Here is a 24,807-nt window from a genome sequence, read left to right as displayed (position 1 = left end):
CAGCTGCAACCCAGGTACGCTAGAAGTCGCCCACCCCAACCACTGGGGCTACTATGGGGAATACAGGGGTGACAGGTAAGCAAGACAGACACGCGGGTAGGAACCCAAACTGGGGCTACAAGTATGTTTAAACCCACTCATTTCCTGCACCATGCTTCCCAAACACGTAGCATGAAGAGAAGCTACCTGTTTAGTAAATTTTAGCTACTGTAACTGACAGGCTGGGGAAGCAAGTCTTCAACATCAGTTTAGTATAAGAAAAGGTTCTGTATGGTGTTCAAAATCAGTGTTTTACAACCCTCACACCAGTTACAACTGATTAAAACAAGAACAGAAGCTAAAACCAGTGGATAAATGTTTTTATATAGCCTCAATGTATCTTCCCAACAGTTAATTACAAAGTAAAACACAGTAAAACTTCACAAGGAGAAAACCTGGCAGACACCACCTTGAGGCTCAGTCACCAATGATGGGACAGGCAGACCCTGAAAAACCGGCCTGTGGTCTTCAGAGACGTTAGGGTTAGAACAGAGGCCAGGACAACTCCTGGCAGAAATGCCAAAGCCCTTCCCACCCCCAAAGCTTAGCTGCAACTGCAGTCTTCGGGCACATCTAGCCTTGTTTTCCACAAAAACACTCCACTGTAGAACATGGTTTATCATTTTATTATGTACTTTATAAAAAGTCCGAACACAAAACAAATACCGCCCCCCCACTACCATTAAGGAGGGTTCACATCTTGCTGTAGATCTGGCCACCTTCTAAAGCAGGCCACATTCCTCTTCTTACACCCTTAGAATGTTTCTCTCCCCTCAAATATTTGTATTCCAGCTACAAAGATGGAACTGCAAAGGGTGTACGTAAAGACGAGATCTGTCTTGCTCTTGTAACAGTACAGACAACTTGAGGTGACTGAAGACCCTTGAGGAGGGAGGAAACCAGCTAATGAAGGGATGGAATGTCTGTTACCTGTAACAAGTAGCTGAATTCTGTTGTAACGGCACCTACCTATCCTACAGTAACCGGTCTGCAGGGACACGGGCACATGAAACAGGTGCCAGGCAATCGCTTACACTCGCCGCCAGGAGGCACGTGATTCTCGCCCACTTTCCTAATGACTGAAGACAAACTAGAGAACCCAGGATTCAGACGCTACCCACTCTGAGGTACTAAATGCGTAAGGAAAAGATCTGTTATGTCCCAGTAGCATGCAACAGAAACATTTTAAAACATGGGTTAAGCGTTAAGATCTTTAGAAATCAAAGTATTTATCCACATAATTTTAAACTCAAGTCAAAGGTAGTAAATCTTCTGTGGTGATGATCTGAGTGCAAGCGAGGCCGCTCTCCTCACATTCGCGTCCGTCAGAGAAGAGGAAGGTCAGTTGTTCTTGAACAAGTCAATGCAGCTCTGCAAGAGGGAGACACTGTTCTGGAAGACAGAAGCCGAGGTGGGCCAGTGAGCGCGCGCTCCAGGGCCCAAGGTTTCCTATTATCTGTAAGAATTAACCTCAAACCAGCTTTTCACAAGAGCCGGTGCTTTTCACTAATAACAACCGAACCAAAACCCACACCCCTCACCCCAATTTCACGTTAGGAAGCTCTGCCCTCTCAGAATGCCGCCACAGCACCCACACCCCACACGCCCCGGCGTGCTCCTAATGCAGTCACACCAATCCTGCTTACGCGCCTTAATCTAACTGTAATATAAACCTGATGTTCTTTTAAGTTGAAGGCTTTGGAAAGACTGGATACAAAGTTGCTAAAAATTAGTTATGAGTGAGATTATAAATGAAATTACAGATGATACATACGCAGATAAGACTTTGCACAAAATATTCTACGAAGTTCTCGCTTTAAAGGAGCTCAGAAAACTTAGAATACTCAGATTATGAACATTATATACAAATGATACATAAGTGATACTTGAAAACTCCAATTTAAAAGGCCTTACATAGCAGGACTTAAGAGGCAAGGAGTTAATGTCTATGTTGCAGCTAAAACAAAGGAATTCAAAATACACAACAAATGTTCAAAGGCCTCCTGCTTTAACTAATGCTGACGGCCAGTGACAGTGACCCAACTGCCCTGAACCAGACAGCACCCTGGGGTTCACTGTCTACTGCCCCCCCAATCACCAAAAGAGCCATGCCCAGGAACCGAGTGAGTGGGCCCGGGCAGCCAACACCCATAAAAGCTCCCTCAGAGGGCGCCACTGTGTTCCAGCGTCTCTGGGCTGAATCATGCTATACACACGATGCATGTAAGGAAGATTCTCTTCCTTTTTTTTTTCTAACGAAAATTAGTATCAGAAGACATTTAGCAAAGTAGAAAACAATCTACTTAAAAGAAGTTGTTTTCCATGAAAACTCCAGACAGTGACGAGCTTTGGTGCCGCAGCGGACGCGCCCGGATTACTGGGGCAGGTTTTTCTGAGTGTGAGGACCTGGGAGGGGGAAGCAAGGTAACCGCCACCAGGAGTGCGCTTCTCAAAAAGCAGGGCACTTCATCAAGACATTATGGATTCTAGGATTGCAGTGGAGAAAAATATTCCAGCGAGTGGCTCCCACCCACATCACAGGGGATTAAAACCGCAAAGCAAACCCCATCTGCTTGATGACACTGGAATAGTGAGCTGGGAAATCACTCGGGGTAAAAAAACCCAAAAGTTGTTGGCTTAATCTGAAGGTAACACTTACCCTGGCATGTTTTATTTCCAGTTCAGACATTTCAATTAGATTCTTTCTAAATGCTGCCACTCTCTTTCGTTTGAAACTGATAAGCTCTACAAAACAAAGTTTACCAAGAAAAGGTGAACAATTTTCATCTTTAACTTCCAAATATCATTCTCACAAATAAAATGACCTCCAGAGCTCTGGTACACTAATTTTTTCTCTCATTTTTATTACCTCTGTGAAGGGAGCACACACCAGGACACTAATGATGTGCCTGCCACGGTATATGGACACCACCCCATCCCAGTATGGCCACTGACTACCCGGAGGATCGAGCCAAGCAGACCTGCCCTTGACCTCTAGGAATCGATGCTTGTGGAGCGTGGGAAAGGGAGTAGTGAGCCAAACGTGCCTGCACCAGTGACCTTTTTTAATGGATTATTTTTAAGCTCTGAAAACTGCAATTCTCGTGTCCAGCTTTTCTGTGGTAAGATCTACAGGACATGCCACCTTCAGGTCTATCCTTTCCTACTGCCACCATCAGAATTCAGGATTAATGTACTATTAGAAATTAGGGTAAACCAAAAAAATGCACTAACTCCCTCCAATTCCTTCTGCAAACTTGTGAACTTAATTTAAGCTCCTTGCCTTGCAGCTTTCATCAGCACGCCTTTGATCAAAACCCTCCCTCGGCTTAAGCTGCCGCTCCAGGGCACTCAGGAGCCAGCTTACCTCCTGTACCTCGTCCATTAGGACAGGAACAACACAAACAGCCACGTTAAAAAGTAAAGAAACAATGTATAATGAAGTTAGTGACAGTACCTTGGATACATTAGGCTGGTCTTGCCAGATATCAGGGTAAGCGCTCCTCCTCTCCCCCTGGGACCAGGACTCCAGCTAACCCACTGCCTCCCGTGACGCCTGCCCACGTACTTGTTCAACTTCTACCAAACGCCCAATAACCTCAGTATTCTAAATATCGTACACTCACGCCTCTTTGAATAAAGAAGAAACAATCAAACAGCACAGGGACAGACCTTAGGCAATAAACACATGCCTAAACAGGAACCGTTTTAAAGCTTTGTGGTTTTTCTTTTTAAAAAAAGACCAGAGCCACTAAATTTTGGCCTATAGAAGACTTTAACTCGGTAGTTTTTGAAGTGTTCTTTTCCTTGTAAATTTAAATTAGCTTTAAAAAAAAAGGGCCAGAATTGACTTAAGTATAGGGCAGCAAGAAGGTGGTTTCTCTGAAAGAACCCAAAGAACAGCCACATGAGCACGTCTGCAAACCATCTGCAAAGATTTGACAGAGAAGCTGTTCCTTACATCAAGGCATTGTAGTCCTGAACAGACACAAGCCAAGACAAAGGGGCAGAACTCTACTCAATATGCCTGGACTTTGCCGGGGGGGTGGGGTGGGGGGGTGGTAAAGTGTTAAAATGAGAGGGGTATTTTGCACGAAAACTTGAGTTTTGAAGGTAAATCAAGTATAGTGTCCCACTGTAATCTACCTTCACATTCTGGAAGATACATTCTTTACTTTTTGCTCTGGTGTGTTCCATGGCCCCCAAGAACTACAGGGCAGTGAGATCTTCTAAGTAAAAGACTCTCTTTTACACTTGTGTTCAATGAAAATGATCCACCATCTCCTAATAAAGGTAAACTACACATGAAAAGCCCCTTACTCTAGAATGGTGGACGGCAAGAACGAACCCTGTGGATGTGGACAAGAACTGAGTCCTCATCGCAGACTCGCAATTCCTGAGTGTGTGAAGCAATGTGCATGTGCCCATGTCCCTGCATTTCCTCAATGTCAGATGAAGGGTCTAGAAGCAGAGGCACCCCAGAAGCAACGAGCCCTCAATCCTGTTATTATTCCCTAAGTAAAAAGAACCTGGGCTCCTGGAAGAAACAGCAATTTCCAGGGCTGGAGTAAAAAAGGTCCAAGATTAATTGGCAGAGAACATCCAACTGCTCAAAAATATGCAGGTGCCATCCACTGGGGTCTCCTACCACTCCCACCTTTAAGGATGCAGGGTTGTCAGGACCCCGTAACAGTCAGGGACAGCACTACACCCACAGTTCAGCAGGAAGTAGATATGGAATGAGACCTTCGCCCCTGATTTGTCACTGCCAATCTGTCAGGGGGGACTGTGGGGCCCACTGATGTCCTTCAAAGTCCAACGACCCACCCATTCCTGGGCTCTCAGATGTGTCTATGATCTCTCAACAGATAAAGTACATTCTTTATTGGGCGTGTTTCCCCATCAAACTAACAGCCCCAGGTAATCTCACAATAGCTCACGCTTATCAGCACACCTTATCAGTCAAACCCTACAGCCCTTCACAGACCCTCAATCTCTTACCTCACCTACAAACCAGTCAGAGACTTGTGCAAAGCCCTCGGGGCTCACACAGGCACCTCTAGTCTGTGTGACTCACTGCTGTCTACAGCAGTGCACCCTAATAAACTCCTTTCTAGTCTCAAAAAATGGGGTGTCATAAGGACACACCAGCCTAAAGGCACTTGCACTGGCTAAGTCTGGACAGTATGAACACCAAAATAATAGTATAGTCATGAGTCTAAAAATTTTTTGAAGACAGGAATCTGACTCTAATAAAGATGATAAATACAGGAGAGAAGGGAAGGCTTGTGCTTAGCAGACAGCACAAAGCGCTGCCCCGGAGAAGGGCCCGCCGAGCTGGAGGAGGGGAGCTGCTCGTGGTCGGCTCTGGGAAGAATCACCAACAGGCTGAATCTAGGACAAAGCATGACCAAGAGTAGGACGGTCTGTCCCTACAGATTGCCAGTCAGTGGCATGGGGGGAAAGGTATCATACACAGTGGAGAAATCAACTGGACCCCCCCGACTGGGTAATCAAAACACCAAAAGCGAGGGGAAGGTGAACACAGCATGACCTCACACATGATGCCCTAAGAAGCACACATTATTTATGGAGTATTCTGCTGGCAATGCGAACCAGAATCCAACTGCAAGGAAATGGACCAATCAAAAATGAGGCGCATTCTACTCGTAAAAAGAAATTATCTTCAAAAAGGCAAATGTTATTTAAAAAAAAAGCTGAGGTAGGTTCCTTTCAAATTAAGGGAGACTTCAGAGATATGGTAACTAAACGCAATCCTAGACTGCAGGAAATGACTGGCACAAGCACGAGAATGCAGATAGCAGACTGCACCGTCACCAGTTCACAGAAGCTGGTCACTGCACTATCAGTTTTTAGGGATAAAAAGACCATGAAACATACAAATTCATCTCAAATGGTTCAAAGAAACCCCCGGATATGTTTATAAAAAACACAAGTGGGGGTACGTGTGCCCAAGTGACAAGCTGTGGTCAGCAAGGTGACTCCCAGCAGAGGACGAAGGGCTGCTCTCAGTACCATTCATGCAACTTCTCTGAGCTTGAAATTATCTACAAATAAAAAGCAGAAAGGAAGGAGGGGTCTGACCCCGCTCCACCTTCTTTCGCAGACTCAGAAAGCTGTTCAAACTTCTGGCAGCATTCCTGCTGGTGTGCTTCAGCCAACTTGACGTCTTTGCTTTTTAACCGGGCCTTATCCAAGGCTTTGTTTGAGTTCTCGTAGTCAATGAGGGCTTTGGTGCGTCTGTATAAGAGATCCTGGGAAGAAAATTAAGTATGATACACAGTTAAACCTATCCTGAAAAATCTGTAGAACAAAACAGGAAGACTAAATGTATGAAGTACTCTAAAAAACAGACCAAGTACCACCGTGCAACACACAGCCTAAAATAGGTCAGAGGCAACCATCTCATGTACCTACCCCCACCATTTTAAGTATCAAAATTAGGCTGGGAACAGCAATTCTTTTCCTTTTTTGGTTTTCTGTTGTTTTTGTATTTTTTAAACTTATTTTGGGAACAGTCATTCTTAATGCATTGTTGAGAGCCTTTCCAGAATTCTTTATGTGGATCAAGAATACAAAGGACTTTTTCCCTAGTTGAGTCAATAAACAAAAGTAATTTCAGAAAATTAATCACTGTGTATCAGAACACACACAGTTGCTGCTGAGTGAGTCAAGTGATGCTGCTAGAATGCAACTGGGCAAGGAGGTGGTAAAACATCATCACCCCGCCAATCCCGCCTCAGGGCCCACCCTGAGCACCTAACCTGAAACACAGCCTCTGTGATCTCAGGGCAAAGCAGAAGTGACCTCAGTATCTAAAACAGAAGTTCTGGGGCACATGTGCATGATAGACATACAATTTATGTCTACTTCTGCGTATACTCAAAAAAGTGCATCGTCAGCTCTTAAGTCTGTAAGAGTAGAAGATAAACTGTAGAAGATACAGACTAACGTGCATTAAAGACATCCAAATATGTTACACAACGAAAACATGTCAAAAGACAAATTACTTCAAATAAAACTAAACTATGAGGAAAAGAATGAATTTCTACTTCCCGATGCCATTTTCCCATTAGGTGTTTTCCCTGCTTAATTTCATATGCTGCCTGATTTACTGTATTTCATATAAAAATGACTGAAACAGCCCCTTTGGCATAGGTCCAGTTATGTCTACCTCTGTTAACATAATCCCCCAAACTATTCTGTCTACTCAGCACTAGCCCTGCTGCTCCTCAGCAATACAAACTAAGGGCACAAGGTCACAAAAATGCACATCACTGTGAAAAAACTTCCATCTAAAATGGGACTCGAGGATACATACAACGCACCCTCAGAACGGGACTTAAGAATTGAGGACTGATTTCCCATAAACGCCTGACGTCCAAGACTTATCTCCTCACTAATGACGACCTGTCAGCCAGCTTGGGACCAGCACCCTCAAGCCAAAGAACTTACTGCCTGGACTCTTCCTCTCCGCACCCCTTGCCCATAACACAGCCCACCCCAAACCCTCAATGGACTCTCCTGCGTAACTGCAATTCCTGAACAAACTATTTCCAAGAATTCGCGCTTCCCTCGGTTTACCTCTTTATTTAGGTTGACACCACCTACATTATTAATTATGAACAATCCTGATTCCCATCTTCCTTCACTCCTAACAAAGAGGACAGTGTGTATCACCATATCTCTGCTGGGTCACGGCAGGGAGGATCCAAGAGCCCGTCTTACCTTAGCAGCCTCTATGTTGAGCATGTAGTATCGGAGGAGCTCCGTCAGCTTTAAGTCCTCGTCCGAGGAGACTCGACTCTCTACTTTCTGTTAAAAAGTTAAAGGTCACCATCTAAGCAGAAGTCTACAGGCCATAAAATACATACGAAAACCAACATAAAAATCCTTACCCTAAGTTTTTCAAATAGCTCGGCAACCTTCAACAGGTACCTGAAAATATACACGATTCTGGCTTAAGGTCTTAAATCATGCAGAAAATACGATCTTATCAATGACATGAAGGTAGATTCAGGAGTCCTAGCCCATGATGCTTTAGAATTAACTTATCAAAGCAGAGCCTTTATCACAACCGTCCCCGATCTAGCAGAGAAGAAAACCGAGCGCAGTCACGTGCCGTGTTCATGGGCATCCGCCTCTCTCAGGGCCCCTCAGCCGTGCTGCATGAGAACCCGTGTCCCCAGACTGGTAAATGAGGTCAGGTTCTAAGCCATAAACGTGCTACTACTTCGTCTTGGTTCTACAGCAGCCCGACTTCCATTCTGAAACCTGAAATACCACCCCCGGTTACACCAAGCCTAGGTGTAAGGAGAACACTCCATCCACGGTAAGAGCAAGGGTGGCCCCCGGCCCTGCCCCACAGACACTAAAATCCAGAGGCTCAAGTTCCTTATACAGACGGCGCATTTGCACATAACCCATGCACACCCTCCTGTATCCTTTAGATCATCTCTAGGTTACTTACACTCCTATTAAAAAGTAAACGCTACGTGAATAGTAAAGTAAACGTAAATGCTATGCAAATAGTTGCTGACGTGCAGCAAATTCAAGTTTTTCCTTGAAGTTTGGAACTTTCTGGAATTAAGTATTTTCAACGTGAAGCTGTTTGAACTTACAGATGCAGATCCCATGGATATGGAGGACTATACCTTCTCACACTAGGAATAACCAGAACGGAAAAACGGAAAAACTCAGAGATCAGACTGAGCAACGACTGCATCCTTACGGCCACCTTCACCAAACCTCTTCAAGTCAGTCCACAGTATTTCCAAGAAAAGAAAGCACCACTTGCCATAACACACAGAGCAAACTTCACTCAAAGACAACTCCAAAATCAAAATAATCAACAAGAAACAGACACACGTAAGTGACAGAAATAAAGGCTCTGACAGCAGCTACCACGTTTGCCATGGAAGTGCCCTGAGTCCCAGACAAACGTCTTAGAGGTGATTATGCTCGGAAGGTCTGTAAGATGTGGGTGCTGGAGACCAGTCCCCCTTCAGTGAGCCTGCACTCAAGAGCCAAGCTGAACCTACGCAGTCATCACTCGTGACACTTTTAATTGTACCACCCGACACTTTCGATTAGGGGATTAGTGAAAACGCCTTCCAACAAAGACTCACTTCTTGATGACTGTGGGCTCCTCTAGAGCCAGGCTGTGCAGGCAGGCTGCGGTGTGGATGTAATCGTCCGCGACATCTGCGGGAACAAGGACAGCGCTTTTTACATGAAGGGAGCTGGCGCGTTCCCAAAGGTAAGTGGCTAGTGGGTAGATATTTACTTTTGTGAGATCTGGTCATTCTGTCAGCCTTCCCACATGAATCCTTGATCCTGTTATAATAGTTAATGAGGAAATTCTTCTCTTGCTCAAAGAAGTCATCTACCTCCTAAATGGAAGGAAAAAAGACATTAAAGCAGCAAAACTTCTAAGAATACCAGTATGTATTTTATATTAGAAAAAAACATTAAATAAGCTTACGCATAAGAAGTTTAACCTCTAAAGACCAGGGAAATACAAGTAACAATTTTGTTTTATAAAACTGCCATTTCATATCCAAGATTAGCAAAAATGAAATGCTGGCAGAAAATGTCAACAGCGAGAATGCCCCACCCCACCCAGGAGAACCATTTCAAAGAGCCGTGTAGCAAAGCCGGGTCAAACTCGGGCATCCGCTCTAACATCTGGCAAGTCCACTAGAGCAGTGGTTCTGCCTGGTGGACTGCTCTCACCTTGGATGCCCGCATCTGCGAATCTGGCTGATTCCAGATTGAGAGGCAGCACTGGCATCCTGTGGGCACTGGCCAGGGCTGCCAAACCCCCGGCAACGCACAGGTATAATGACAGCCCTGCACACCTTCAATTGTGCCACAGAGATGGCCCAAGAGTTTGCAAATTTCTGACAACGCCCTCTCTTATCAGCACCTATATCCTGGGCTCCTTACTCAAACCCTCAAGTGGCAAAGTCAGACACCAGACAGTAACTGCTAAGGTAGCTCAGTTAAAAAGGGAGGGAGGGCTAAGAAGAGAATAAACAAATCACCCGTATGAGGAGAGAAGAGCCTCGTATATTTATTTGATGTTCTAGATCAGCACTGTCCAACAGAAATACATGAGCCTCTCTCATGGATTTATTTCAAAATCTGCACTTCTTGGGGAGTGATTAAAATTTTGGTGATGGTTTTGTAGGTGTATACGCCTGTCAAAATTCAACAAATTGTACATCTGAAATATGTGTAGTTTGCTGTACAGAAATTATGCCACAAAATAGTTTAAATGATAGTTTAAAAAAAAAAAAACCGGTGAAATTACTTCTAATGGTTTTGTTTTTTTCCCTCATATCAAGTCCTTGCAATCCAGTGCGTAAATAAAATTTTAAATTCGGGTCCTTACTTACATCAGTTAACTGTACTCAACCGCCACGTGCAACCAGGGCTAGCCAGAGACAGTGCAGCTCTGGAGAACAGCATGAAACACAGGTCTGTAGCTAATTTTCTTTTTAAAATAATTGAGTAACCTCTCTCCTTACAGAAGAGTGTAGGAAACAGTGTAGAAAAGTGTCCCCTTTAAGTGTAGGAAGCCTCCTTTCCCCTCTCCTGGGAAAGAACAGGATATTGGGAAAATAAGTGTAAGTTCAATGAGTAGATGAAAATAACCAAAATTTGAAAAAATTACTTATAATTTTGAGAAGTTAGTGCCAACTATTTCACAGATACCTGTTCTGAAGAAGTAAGAGGTCACCTATTTACATGACAAGAAGAATTTTCCAGAGCAGCTCAGAGCCACTCACCTTCACTCCGGACAAGAGGACCTCATCAGCACTCTTCACCACACTTTTGAAAAAGCCACCAAACATCTCTTTGGTATTCTTCCGCCTAACACTCAGCTGAAGAGAAAAGCAGAACAGTTCATGGTGTGTACCTTTTTCATCAAGTCCTGCACACACTCCAGGACACTACTAGTACAGGGACATACATAAGACACCCCTCATTCCATCTTAACTAGCAGATCCAAAATACTAAATAAACAGCTAACCTAAACACAGGTTGTAATTCTGAACGTGTGATTTAGATGTTTTTGAAAAACTATCAAGGCACAAAGCCTTAGTGGCTTTAAATTCTCAGTAGAATTACTGTTCTGTTATGTTGATACTGTCTTACACTTCTGATCTATTGGGGGGTGGGAAGAACAACATCTAAAAGCTTTCCATCGCGTTGAAACTCAACTCTGAAAGTCAACTTTTCAGAAAACATATCAAGTATATTCTTGTGTACATTTTAACCAGATCACGGAAATGAAATAAAAATGCCTTACATCTTGATCATACTCCAGGAAAACATGAAAGTTGCGATCTTTACTGAGAACAGGATGAGAGGAGAGCCGCTGAAGAAAGACTTCGTGGGAAGAGACAGTCTTCTTAAAGACAGCGAGATACTCACTGAAAGAGAAGCGCACAAGGCATTTGGTTGGCTTGGCTCAGCTAGCTGAGAGATTCTGCTCCTGTGACCACCACCGAGCTGCTCCTGCAGCCATGCACACACCTGAACTGGACCCAAAGCATCTTGGCATAACTTAGTATCTACATAGGTAATACGGCAGTTCTCATTTTGGCATCTGTGGAATAGCCACGGAAGGGGAAAGTGATGTAACTGAAGTTGATGGAGCATGTCAGCAAGGCCCACACCCACAGAACATTTAACACAATGAAAACCCTTTAATTCTGCAGCCATGTACCCAGCACTGAGTCTACTAAGCCTTGGAACTATCAGAAAGGACAAAGTGGCTTTATCTCCATCTATACGTTAAAGATGACTGAATTTCCTAACTTGAGTCTGCTGTGTTCAGAGTCCTCAGAGCTGTCATGAGAGGCATTCGAGTGCACGCTGAATTACTCAGTACCGGAGGTGCGTGAGCCCTGGCCCTGGACAACACAGGCCTGGAGCAGAGCATTGTTGGGACTGCTGAAATGCACACCTGAAACCCAATACACTGATGAAGAAGGGAGGGGGCCGAGATAAAGAAGTGCAGGGAAGGTTTCATAATAAACTTTAATGCAAACCTCCAACTATGATACAAGATAGAGAGTCCATTTTTCTTTGAAATAATTACAGCCAGATTAAAGTATGCTTTATGCAGAGCTGGACTTCTTTCAAGCCATCAATATGGGTTTTATTAGAATGCTTCTTTGTAACAGCATTCACTGCAATCTAGTGTCAACTATACTTCAGTCAACAAACTTCAAGGAAGAAAGTTTTGTACACTGTCAGTAGCCTGAAGAATTATTTATATATAAAGACACAAAGGTTTAGTTCATCACTATGCCAGACCAACATTCCATGACAAGCATGGTCTACACAGAGAAAAACAGTCTATCCAGTGTTAGCAGTACAAAGACCACGCCCCCTCACCCACACTCTGCAAAATGCAGTTCGAGAAGACAGCAACTAGGCAACGAATTAACTGTCATACTTAGAAAAATTTAACTGTCAGATTCTTACTTCTGTACACATCACCACTTCTCCTCTCCAAAGACAGAGCCCCATCAAGAAAATCCACTTACGCTTCCAGCTCTTGCTTCATCTTGGCAAATTCTTCTTTGGTCATAGACCCTTCGCCCTCTCCCAGTTTCTGCATCTTTTCTCGAGGGCCATCAAAGTCAGGCTTCGTGGGCGCAGGCGGAATCTGCAGCAAAGGCAAGTGACTCGTGAGCCCTCTTGCCCCCAGTGAAGTTCCAACTTGGTGCCTGTGCACAGGAGGCAGGTAGCCCAGTGGGGCTGTCTAAAAACCAACTCCTGCTTTTCTCTTAACCTTATTCCTTTTGGCCATTTAGAAGAACCATTCTCCCTACATCCAGGCACTCACTTTGACTCTGACAGTTTATCCTGCTACGGCTGTTAGTTTAACTTACATATTACAATAAGTGCTGAAATGAAGCCAGTTAATGCAGGTACCGTCAAGATTATAGTCTCTAGGCTTACAAGTACTTTTTATTCCAGAGGATAATCAAGAGATTCTAATTCTGAGTGAACATTCTTAAATACAAGCTTCAGTACTAATTTCAATTTTTTGGCCAGATTCTTCAGTTGGCCTGGCAGGACAAGCCACATTTATCTCTCCTTTAAAATCAGCTAAGTCTCTTCCCTGCAGCCATGCATTAACCCTCAAGGGCACAAGGATAACTGCCTCCTTTACTCCTTCAGCAGACTGTACTTGAGAAGTCCGGTGTACACCACCACCAATGGAAATCCACTCCACTTGATGCCTGAAAGGAAATGCCAGAGAAATGCCAAACCTAAAGGCAGACAGGACTTTGTGAACCACGGAACTGCTGACAGTCATACTGTAGAGTGTAGGACTATGCTTCATCTTGTAGCTGTAACGCTGTTTTCATATACTTTAAACTTTACCAGTAATAGTTAACATACACTCTAGTTGACTGATGAAGTCAGACTAACTTCACAGTCTATTACAAAAAGCGGCTAAGTTTCTTGAAACAAAATGAAGAGCAAGATAGAAGAAACTGGCTTCAGCAGTTTTCTGATTTTCCAAAATGCACTTACAATAAGCCCGGCGTAGTCTGCAGTTTCAATAAGAGTGTCATGTAGCCACACGAAGTCTTCATGTTGCCGTGTGACAGAAAACTCTGGGCTCTGAAACGTGGGGAGCGTGGTCTGTGAAGAAAAGAAGTAACTGCTAACCACCATTTTTAGATAAAGCGGTTTGGGTTTCACGGGGTGCACTATGGGAAATTCTGCAGGATAAAACATCCAGCTAAGAACAAAGCAGCAACACAATCCCCACCACTACCAAAGTCTTCGCTAAGATTCAACATGTCCTTTAATTCTTTTCATACAACTCCACCTTTCAGGTCAGCTCAGGCAGATATAATCATGTAGCCCTCACACTGCCTCCTGAGTAACAGGTATGTTAATCAGTCCAAGGTATGAAAAGAAAACCACGTGGGAGAGGACCTTGTAGGTAACAGATGTATGTATGCTAGAGATTGCATAAACCAAGAGCTCTAGCTTCAAACTTTCTGATTCAAACTGTGCCTTAGCCATTTACCTTCTTTAAACCTGTACCTCAGTTCCTCACCTGTAAGAGGGGGATAATAGAACATCACCATAAGGTTGTTAGAGAATATTAAATCCCTGTAAACCCTTTACAAGTGTCTGGCATAATACGTTTTAACTAGAATGGAATGAGAAAGGAGGCTGGAAATGTTCTTGGAAGGATTCTGAGAAATTAAGCTTTCTGTATTTTTCAGACTGGCATACCGCTTTGTCAAATAAATAATTTGGAGGAGGAAAAAAAGTCTTTGAATCACAACAGGTGAGGTGAAGGCCAAGAACTTGGTAAATATGGGGAAAGCAAGCACTTCCCATGAATACAAATTAAAAACAAAGGTGGAGCTGTGCAGGGAGGCGGCTCCACCTATGTTACTCTGCCTGGTCTGCTTCCCCACAGCGCAGTGTACAAGCCACATTTAACACCAGCAAGGCCCACAGCCCTAGGGCCCCCACCAGTGGAGAATGCTGTCCTAAGAGCACTTATCTGATGCTTACTAGGAGCACCAGCAGGGAGGGCCTCCCTGAGCAAAATGCTACACTGCACCTCAGGTCAGGCAGTCTCTTCACGCCCACCGGGAACAAAGCTGTCACAAAGCACTGTTTTTATTACTGAAGTCATTCTGTCGCTTACCTTGGTGTGCACTGTAAATTTGACTTTGTCTCTCTCACTGAGTGCATCAGGTATGTCAATCTGAAGTGCGGGGTCAACATTCAGGTCCACTGATACAGATCTCAGCTGAAATACATTTTTTGGCTATTAGTCTCAAATTCATTTTAGTCCTAAAAAGCATTCTTCCAAGTACAGGGAGCTAGTAATTAAAAAGCAGTCTGTTAAGACCATCTAGAACAAAGGTGCAGTATCTCTAAGTCTATCTGAAACTGTGGGGAAGCCTGCCCTTAAACGCATGGGCGGGGCCAGCAAATCCCTATAATCGGAACAAAGCAACTATATGATTCTATTATCACATACATTACATACGTTGTCTACATGAAAAATACATTTAACCAAATACTTGGAAGAACCATACTAAGGCTTCAACTAGACAGAAAGAAATCCTGAACTTCTTAAATGCCCAAATTACAAGAACACTTAAGAGGCATTAACAGAGTGGGTGTATCTGAAAGTTAGAGACCAGGAAAACTTGGAGAAAATAGTCATGTGGTACAGGATCTTGGGTAGAGAAATAAAATCCAACTTAAGAGTGGACCTATTTATATTCAGGGGCTGTCTCAAGGAGATGAGAAATCTAGACACAAGAGGTGAATTGTAAAAACTAACAAAGGCCCTAATTAGCAGAATCCCACTGTGGTTACATATAAGGAACTAGTGTGAGCACTGCCTTGGAAGCAAAAGTAACTTATTTTGTGAGTTGGAAATTCAGAGAAAATACCCAACTCCATTTTTGCCAGCTTAAAAAAGAATTCTTGGAAGAAGTGGACTATTAGGAAAAAGTGGTTAAAACGGTTTTCCTTTTCAAGTTTTTCTACTGAATTTAAAAAACAGTAATTTTTTTAAAAATACAATAAATTCTTTTTTTTAAAGCAGACAAGCTGACAGTCAATCTGAACACCTGACACAAACGAGAGATTGTGTGGAATATGCATCTCATCCCTGCCCCCACTTCCAACCATAAGCTTGTGCTAAAGTTAAACTGCCATCCTTAACACTCCAGATTACTGAACACAGGGAGAATGCCACGTGAAGACTAGCGTTAAGATGCGAGAACATGGAACACTGAGGTTATTTCCTTCTAAACTTGCCTTTGGATTCTTTTCTTCAAAATGGAAATGCCAAAGACTGATGGACTATATTTCTGAAAACAGAAAAGCTGGTTCTATCAGATATAAAAAGATTAAATACATTATTTTAAAGCACATGGATTACTTCTCTCCTTTGTATCTCAGAAGCTGTCATTACTTCCCTTTTTCCTTCAGCATTGTGACTAAGAAAAGTTTAATTGTAAAAGCCAGAGTTAGCCATGTAACAATGGCTTTCCTCTAAAAAAGAAGCCTCAAGTTCTGTCACCAGAACTTCATTTTAACGTCAGGTAGTAGTAAGACCATGGTATACTGAACTGTTCCTGATTATTTCAAGCTAAATACATCTTCCAAATGAATTCTTGATGACTCCTATGAAATAGTTGCTTGTTTGGCTTAATTTTCACGTGTCCATTTATGAGATCCCTGCAAACAAGATAAGGCTTCAAGGTCAGGGACACTTCATTTTATCAGAACTGTGACTCTAACTCTGACACTTTTCTGATAAAAGTTTCCTTCCTTCTGATAATTTACCACTGAGTAAATACAACATTCAAAAAGACTTCAAAATATACACTAAAATTTTACTGCAAAGAACACTAGCCATCCCACTGATCTTAAATGTATCCACGTCAGAGTTAGTACATGATTTATTCACTTTACATGGACCAGGTTACATGGAACAGGCAGCCCATGGGCCAGGTCCAAGGTGCATTTCCCCGAGCTCAGCAACAACTGCCATGCTTCCTGAGATCCCATTTCCTAAAGAGGTCACAAGTCCTCGTTTCTAGCCATCTCTCAATTTCTGAACATGCTGACAATTTCATTTTAGCTCACTACAAGCCCAGTGAGCCTGCAAGCTCCACACAGACTACCTTTGGAATTAGGGCTGGAAAACCCAAGGGGAACGTAATCTAGTAAACGGGGCTCATTTGAGTGCCAGTCAAAGCTGCAACGGGCTTCACGAACTGCTTTTTGTTCTACTGAACTCTGCTTTCACCTCTTTTCCTGTACTCCCAACCACACAGAGGAACAGCCCTGACTATTTACCATACTACTATCATCCTTTCTTGTCAGCATAGGTATTTTGGGTTTCGCTGTTCAATACGATGAGGACACAAAAGAATAACAAACACTATACAGCAAGGCATCGAGCACCCAAGCTTCTCTAGCAGTGATTACCTTTGCCTGGACATATCACCCTAGGAAGTGATTCAAACAAAAATCTGACCACTGACATGACAAACACTCCCCACCCTACCCCACCAAAAAACAAACACAACAGACAACACAGAAAAGTGTGCATTTGAGCCTTAAAGAATTGTCTGAAAAAGGACAGTGGCAAAATTCTGAGTATACAGCCCATCACCAACTCATACAATCCCTATTCACAAGGCAAATGAACTTTCTTGTATATAACCCTCCAGATAATGAAAACAGATAAATCATCAAGGAGTAAAAAGTTGTGAGCTGTCTAAAGAGTCTAAGTTAGCACTGGATTCTCTCTCGGAAGCATCAAGTGTGATTAAAAGCTCAGCAATCCTTTCTCTGCTCAGTCAACAAAACAAATATCCCACAGCCCCAGGCCACAGCAGCTGGTAAATAAATCACCCTCCAAATTCTTTCCCCCATTCACCCACCTCTATCCCCTGTCCTAAGTAAGCACCCGGAATGCCTTAGCCCTGCCGGCCAACACTGTGTCTGACCACACTGGCCACAGATGTCCAAATGCCTAGAATGGCTGTTTAAATTAGTGGGGAAAGAAAGGCATGTTAATTTTTCCACTTCCCAGTTCCCTTAGGTCACTTATGAGAATCAAATTTAAAACAGTTACTCTCCAATCTGGAATGTAAGTTTCAAAAAAAAAAAAAAATTTCTTCCGTAGATTTCCATAGAAACCACTGCACCACATATCCAAAGTTTTAGATGGAATTTCAGTCCCAATATACCTCCTTCCAGATTAATTAATCCTTACAGTAAGCATTACAATCTTTGTGAGAAGGATATACAAGCACTGCCTGTTTTAAGAAATCTGAATGCTTGGTAAGAGAGGCTAAGAAGGAGAATAACTAATGCAAAGGACCTGTGCATTCCCTCACCTGTCGTCAGCCCCCGACTCGGGCACCTGACAATGCCTGCAGGACAAATCTGTAGAACTCCGCACCACTAAGGACCACTTTTGGTCCAGATCTCACTTACGACTCACTCCCTCCTGAAAAGGTTAAACGGCTCACAGAAGGCAAAGAGCACCTATGTGACTGGACAACACAGAAAGCTAAGGATTCAGAAATTCAGGACCCGCGGTAGAAGATACGTAAAGATAGTTATGTTATGGCAACTTGACTCCCATCCACACTACTGCCACACAGCCAAATGACAAGACACAATGAAATCATCTCCACAGTAACTCATCTGCTAGAATGGAGGCTGGCTGAATAGCCACTTAAATCTAACCAGTTTTGTATTCATGTAAGAAGTTGAATATGCCAGCCCCTACAGTCTCATCAGAATTTGAATGTTGCAAGGAAACTACTACCGACAGGAGAAAAAAGGCTACTTGTATATATTTAAATGACTTTCTATTTTCCAGTCCTAAAGCAGAAGAAATGTCCTTAGCCAGCACATGCTACATCAGGGTGTCTTCTCTTCAAATTGTTTCTCTAAGATTTTGCTTTATTATCCCTTCACCCCACTGCCTAAGGAACTAAAGAGCCCTATCAGGGAGAGGCCGATTAATGGTCTGTAAGCACAGAGACAAAACCAGCAAGAAACGTATTTCAGCTTGAAAGGTCTGCATACCTTGCCTGATCCAACAGTTGTAAGAAAATAGATCCAGAACTGCTCTGCTGCAGACACTGAATTTGCAGTAATTTCTGAAAACAGACTCACCTGATATATATTTATGAAACAACATATACTGTTACTGTTTCCACTCACAGGAAGTACTCTGTAAGAAGTTTTAGTACCGTATCTTCCCCATCCAAATTCCTTTATGGTTCAAATTTTGGTAGTACTGGAATTGTCACTATTTTCTTCCACCCTGAAGGGAACCAAAACCTGTGTTCTACCCCAGCTTTTCCCTGAGGCACCGGTGCATGAAACAGGAGTTAACTGAGCAATATATGAGCTCTGCTTTTACAGGTATTTGCTCTCATCCCCTCCCCCACCACTATTGGTTCTCTGCTTCTCAGGCCTGCCAGTATCACTTCTTAGTCCTCAAGGACAACAGAAATCAAAGACTTCCATACAGTCTCAGTCTACTAACAGATAAGAGCTATGGAAGTTAGTTAGGAGCTTTAAAAAACCAGATAAAAGGTTGCAGCAAGTGATCAGATTCCACCACTCATCTTGGTGAGATGAGGCCCACAGGGACCCATCCCTGCTGACACCAACCACTCTTACCGGTAGTCCCCAACACACACGCTGTCCACAGCAGAACACCGTGGACTGCGGGGCACTTGGGGGCTACAGAGCCCAGAGATCCCAGAACAGGAGCCGAGGCTTGGAAGGAGGTCAGGGCAGCGCACTCAGCGAATGGATAAACTGAATCATCATTTCACAAGGCTGCGAACCCATGAACCAGTCAATTTCAACACAGGCTCCGAAAGAGACTTCGTTGAATTATTGGCTAAAATAACATGCATTTCAAGAAATTCAACTAATTACAAGATACCTGGGTTATTTTCAAATGAGTTGACAAAGTGAAAAGGGTTGAACTATATATTATCTATAAAGACTTCCTAGCAGAGAAATTACACTGGAAATCAACACACCAATGGTACAGAGAAAGCAGCTGCCAAAAACAAAAAACTAATTTCTCCCATTCAGGCTCCCTCCCAAAAGTTTCTGGTCTATCAAGTCCACAGCTCTTTACCAAAAACCAGTCTTACTTTATGATCAACACAAGATAAAACAAATAGATTTGAAAATAAAATTTACCTTTACCACCACCAAAGATTCAGCAACATGGACAGAACTGTCTGAGCTCAAGCTTGTGTCATCTCAGTTTGAGACACCAACGCAGCATGGAGAGAAAAGGCTGCTTGCTCCCTGGCGGGATTTCTTGGGCCTTTAGTCACACACTTCCCAGATCACTGATATAAATATTCCAGTATCTCTCTTTATCACTCATCAGCTACCTGGTATCCGTTAGTACCCATGCAAGCTTTGCACAGCTCTTCACGAAAGATCAGGCGAAAGCCCTAAGGTTGGCGACACCTGTTTGTACTCCCCACCGTTAACTGGACAGAAGGTTTAGGGATCTACCCCTAAAAAAAAGTAAACCAAAAACTCTTCTGGCAGAAAACGCATACCACACATAAACTACTTTTTTGAGAAAACTACTTTTCCCGCCAGACCATACAGCAGTGCCTGAAAAAGTTACACCAAACAAAATAAGGGGGGAAGGAGTCAAGGCAAGGACCCAATTTCTAAACTCAAGCTCAGTAATCTCTCCGCTGCACCTCAACTGCGACTTCACTTCTCCCAGGGCATTTACGGTTTGCCTCGGGGGTATGGAACAGCTGACTAACTCCACGTCCCCTTTCAGGAGGAATCTCTTCTTACGAGTTATGTCAGAAAATACGGGCTGGAGGTGAAGTAGTTTTGGGGAGGGGAGGGTGGATGAGCTAGTGTCTCATGCAGAGATGTAAAAAAAATTCTCAGTTTGTAACTGCAAAAAAACAAATTCACCATTCATGCAAGACAAGATGTCCCACAGCCACCTTCCTTCACTATTTCAGAAAGAAAAGGCTGAACTTACAAAGCTCACTTTCCTCAAAAAAACTAAACTGATTAAAAGGTTGTTTTCCTAAATTTTACCTAACTTCACTGCATGCTCCTTTCCCCACTGGGTACTTGAAGCTTTCAGGGTACCGACCCACAGAACTATTCTTGCCTAATTTCAAGTAGTAAGGACAATAGAGGCACAATGTTTAAAAAGCAGGATTTTAATCCAAGTTCTACCCTGCAGCATGTTTCTCAGTGAGCTTCAATTCTGCCCCACAATGGCTGAGTGCTGTGGCCTCAGAGCCTCAGATTTCCCCTGTCCAAAGTGGGCACTGGACTCCAACAAAGCGAACACAACTGCCTCTTCGTAACCCTCAACTGCCCAGAACCCTTCACTGGTTTTTGTTAAGATTCCTAAATATTGAGGGGGGGGTGCTAATTCTACCAAAGATTAGGCAACAATGCTTCTGTTTCACACAGCATGTTATCTCCTTAGCATTTATCACAGATTTGAAAAGTAGCTTGAAACAAACTGGCACATTAAAGATTAGTCTCTTCACCTGACCCACCCACATCACACCATTTTAGAAAGGAAAGTTTAAATCGGTAAGTCTCAACCAGGGGACATTTGACAACGTCTCCACTTATTTCTGACTGTCACTAATGGAGGGAAGGGAGCATCTGTCACCCAACAGAGGCCAGGAATAATGCCACAATGCACAGGAAGGACAACTCCTCACAGCAAAAAATCATCAGGCCTAAAATGTCAACCAACAGTGCTCAAGGTTAAGAAATCCTGGTTTAAACTGAAGCTCTAGTCAGTCACTTACTAGGTCTCATACCAAATTCTGTATCAGCCTCCCTTCAGCCATTTCGTCCTACAGCCAAAAAAAAAAAAAAAAAGTGAGATTATGACCTGCTATTATTGTGTATTCACAAATGGGGATCTGAAGACATTGTGTGCAAGTTACTGACCCAGAACTAAGACTTGGGCAGCTTTCATAAGCCCTACTTTCCAAATTTAAAAAAGTGAAATCCAGTCATTAAATGTAGCAGAAGACTTCATTCTACAAGAATCACTTAATATGGACTGGCACTGGTGAAAATTCAAGTTATTCCTGTACTGACACGAATTGTAGGACCCTCAATTTAACCTGGTGGAGAGTACTGTCCCTAGCGACAACTTCCACATCAGCTAACAAAAAACCACCAGCAAACCACAGGGCAGCAGCGTAACAAAATACTGACGGCTGGCTCTGAGAAAGAAACACCGTCCACCCAAAGCCCATGTAGCCAACCAGAGCTGAGGTGAAGGAACAGTACCCAGCTGAGAAGGGCGGTCACCACCTGCCTTTACAAAGCTTTTCCTGTGCACTCCAATTACTTCAGTCCACTAACAATTTAACAATTACTTTTTTTAAAAAGTCCCAGGAAACAAGGACCCATCCTCCATTTGCCACAGGTTTGCAAGATTAACGGGAACTCATCATATGGAATCTGTGAGTGGAAACCGAAACATGATGCCGGCTGTTTAAAAGGCTTTTTTGGCCAACAGAAGGCCTGGAGAACCTAGAAGGTGCAAAATGACTAGGGGCCTAGGTAAATGTTACTTTTATGGGAACAAGGTTTTGCAAAATCTCCAACCAATTTTCCCCCAAACCACTAAAACTCCAGACACCTGAGAATGCTGATTCAAATCACTGTGGGAGGTGGGGAGGAGGCAGCACTGTATTCATTTATCATGAAAAAGGGGCCTAACAGTATTAATATTTCAGCTAACTTTTTCAGGGGCTGGAGACTTGGCAAAATCTTTTTCTAAATGAAAAGATCACAATACAATCTTTCCCATCAGCAGAGGACTAGATAAACACCAATCATGCAACTTTCCCAGAAAACTGCTTTTTGGGCAAGAAGAGAAATTAACACCCTCAGCTAAGAAGGATATGACTAAATGGAAGTGCCATGCTACCAAATACAGGCTGACTCCTTTTCTGCTTAACTAGTCAGAAGTTCTGTACCAGCATTCAAAAATCCTCAAGAATCAATCATGTCCCCTGCATTTTTAGTGGGTCTAAATTCAAGAACCCCATCCTCCCATCAGCACAGCACCCTCTTGAGAAAACTTTCCAAAGCGGATGAGATAGTTCAAACTTAAAATACTTTCAGCATAAACGGAAAGTATTTCAGTAGACTAACAAAGCTTTATTACAGCAAGAGATTACTTTGCCCAAGATTTGCCCTCGTGTTATTTCACACTTGTCCTAAACTTTTTTCCTGTACGGTAAAAACCCTCTAGACTTGATCCACATCACAGAAGCACCGAAGATCAGAAAGAAAATGAATCCATGTGTCTGAATATTTTATTAACTTCATTATTTCCTTATTTCTGCAATCTAAAAAAATTAGGAAAGAAATTCTGTGCAATCCTTTCCTGTAGCCACTAAAACCAGGAGGCAGGAAACAGCAGTCGTAACAGTCCCATTTTGCTGAAGAATCGGTGTTGGGGAAATTATTTTAAAAACCAGCAATGGTTATACAACAAATAGGAAGGTAGTTAAATCGGTTAAGTTTTAACCAGCTATCTAAAATAGACTCTGGATCAAGAATGAAAGTAGGTGGGGGATGGGCGGAGGGGGAATCAATGTACCAAAATTTCTATTTAGCCATAGAAACTCTGGAAAGAAAATTACCTTTGGAATGTCCCAGAAAGAATCGTTTTCAAGTTTACACTCAGGCTTTATGGAGAGAAAAGAATTTACTTCAACTTAACATACATACCCTAACCAAGACCCTCATGCATATGTATTTCATTTCAGTAACGAATACAGCAGGGACAGCCTTGCTGGAACAACTCAGCAACACTGTGTGATCTCTGGCACTTACTAGATGAAAAAGTCTTTCCAAAGCGCTGGGGATCGAAGCTGCCTTTGATTTTTAGAGATGCCTTACAGGTTACTTCAATTTGAGAGCACCCGGAATTTTTAGACCACTTTTTTTAATCGTCAGAGAAACTTCCCTGTGGATAATTCTGCACAAAACGTTGTACTCTTACCAACCCCTATTAATTTCGAAACTTACACGTAAACGGCCAAGAGCAGAGGCTTCCCCTACATCTTTAACTGGCTATGGTACCATGAACGTTATTGCGTTACCTTTCAGACCTCAAGGTCCAAGCCGCATGGGGGTGATTCCAGAAATAGGCAAGTTTTAAAACTCTTAAGAGCAAAAACAAAATTCAACCATTTAAGCACCCACCAGAAAAACAGAACTCCCGCAGTGACGCATTTAGCGCCTACAAAGCTGTAAGGAACACGCTTCAGATTTGACTTGACTGAATTTCCCCGTATTTGGGCCAAAAAGAGTTTTCTCAAGGGAGTGGCGCGCGGACATGAGGCAACAAAAATAGAGCTCTGCAGTTTGCTACAGAGATCGTGGATTTCATGTTTCACCCTCCGGTGTTCGCCGAACCAAGGAAGTTTTAAGAACTTTCTACAAGCACGCGTCCCCGTGTCTCCAGGGAGCGAGCCAGCCGCTCGGGTTCTCTCCCCGGCGGGTCCGCAGCGAGCGCCCGGGGCAGCACAGGGGGCGGATGGCGCGGGGGAGCAACGCCCGCGCTGGGAGCCCTAAGGGACGGGGGACTGAGTGCGGAGCCCGGGAGGTCGGCGGGCCTCCCGTCCTGGAGCCTGAGGGCGGGCAGGGCCTCACCTTGCCGCAGTCCTCCTCCTGCTGCTGCAGCAACTCGGGAACCGCAGCCATGGCGACGCGGGCCTCGAGCGGGGCCGCCTGGCTGTGCGAGGAAAGAAGAGGCTGGGCCGCCGCCGCCGCCGCCGCCGCCGCCTCCGCCGGGGAGCCTCTCAGGGGCGGCCGCGGCCCCGCCTCCGCCAGCCTCCCTGCCCGACGGCGGCGGGAGGCCTCGGGACTCCGCCACCATCCCAGCAGCCCCGGGAAAGGCGAGCGGCGCCCCCACGTGCTTCCCCAGAGCGGCCTCCCCCGTCCCCGCGGCCGTCCATCTTGGAGCCGGGCAAAGAAGCTACGCGGCGCCTACCCTCGCTGGGGGCCACGCGGAAACCGCCGACCACAGGGCCGCGACGGGAGCGCAGGGCCGCGGAAACTCTCTCAGCGAGGCGCTTATCGAGAAAGACCGCGCTCTCGTTCGGTGGGAATTTATTACTCAGCCAGAGTCCAAGA

The 24,807-nt window shown here is 43.9% G+C and overlaps 1 protein-coding gene and 1 non-coding gene across 4 annotated transcripts; both read right to left on the bottom strand.

The window, feature by feature from the left end:
- Positions 1-649: 649 nt before the first annotated feature.
- SNX5 (sorting nexin 5) lies at positions 650-24,804 on the bottom strand. Of its 3 annotated transcripts, none has more exons than XM_074347834.1 (14): positions 24,665-24,804; positions 24,325-24,406; positions 14,765-14,869; positions 13,624-13,734; positions 12,624-12,745; positions 11,378-11,501; positions 10,854-10,949; positions 9,347-9,452; positions 9,189-9,264; positions 7,959-7,998; positions 7,789-7,875; positions 6,155-6,314; positions 2,699-2,784; positions 650-1,431 (listed from the first exon to the last, which is right to left on the bottom strand). In XM_074347834.1, the coding sequence occupies exons 2-14, from the start codon at positions 24,373-24,375 to the stop codon at positions 1,381-1,383; spliced, it is 1,215 nt and encodes a 404-aa protein (XP_074203935.1). In that variant the 5' UTR covers positions 24,376-24,406; positions 24,665-24,804; the 3' UTR covers positions 650-1,380. The 3 variants fall into 3 exon arrangements, with proteins under 3 accessions (XP_074203935.1, XP_074203936.1, XP_074203934.1); XM_074347835.1 differs by having other exon boundaries at positions 24,325-24,402; positions 24,665-24,746; XM_074347833.1 differs by lacking the exon at positions 24,665-24,804 and having other exon boundaries at positions 24,325-24,525.
- LOC123613667 (small nucleolar RNA SNORD17) lies at positions 19,217-19,451 on the bottom strand. The gene has a single exon (XR_006721055.1). It is a non-coding gene; the product is annotated as a small nucleolar RNA SNORD17 (small nucleolar RNA).
- Positions 24,805-24,807: the final 3 nt, after the last annotated feature.

Source organism: Camelus bactrianus, chromosome 19, assembly GCF_048773025.1.
Source record: "Camelus bactrianus isolate YW-2024 breed Bactrian camel chromosome 19, ASM4877302v1, whole genome shotgun sequence".
In the NCBI taxonomy this organism is placed as follows: domain Eukaryota; kingdom Metazoa; phylum Chordata; class Mammalia; order Artiodactyla; family Camelidae; genus Camelus; species Camelus bactrianus.
Note: the sequence above shows the minus strand (reverse complement) of the source record. Positions and strands in the feature narration are given on the sequence as shown.

Excerpts from the sequence above, each read along its gene's own strand:
- SNX5 (XM_074347834.1), bottom strand. The coding sequence starts at position 24,375 with ATGGCTGCGGTTCCCGAGTTGCTGCAGCAGCAGGAGGAGGACTGCGGC. Across the intron at positions 13,735-14,764 it reads AATTTACAGTGCACACCAAG|ACCACGCTCCCCACGTTTCA; the intron begins GTAAGCGACAGA and ends TTTTCTTCACAG. Across the intron at positions 11,502-12,623 it reads ATGAAGCAAGAGCTGGAAGC|TGAGTATCTCGCTGTCTTTA; the intron begins GTAAGTGGATTT and ends CTTCTCTTTCAG.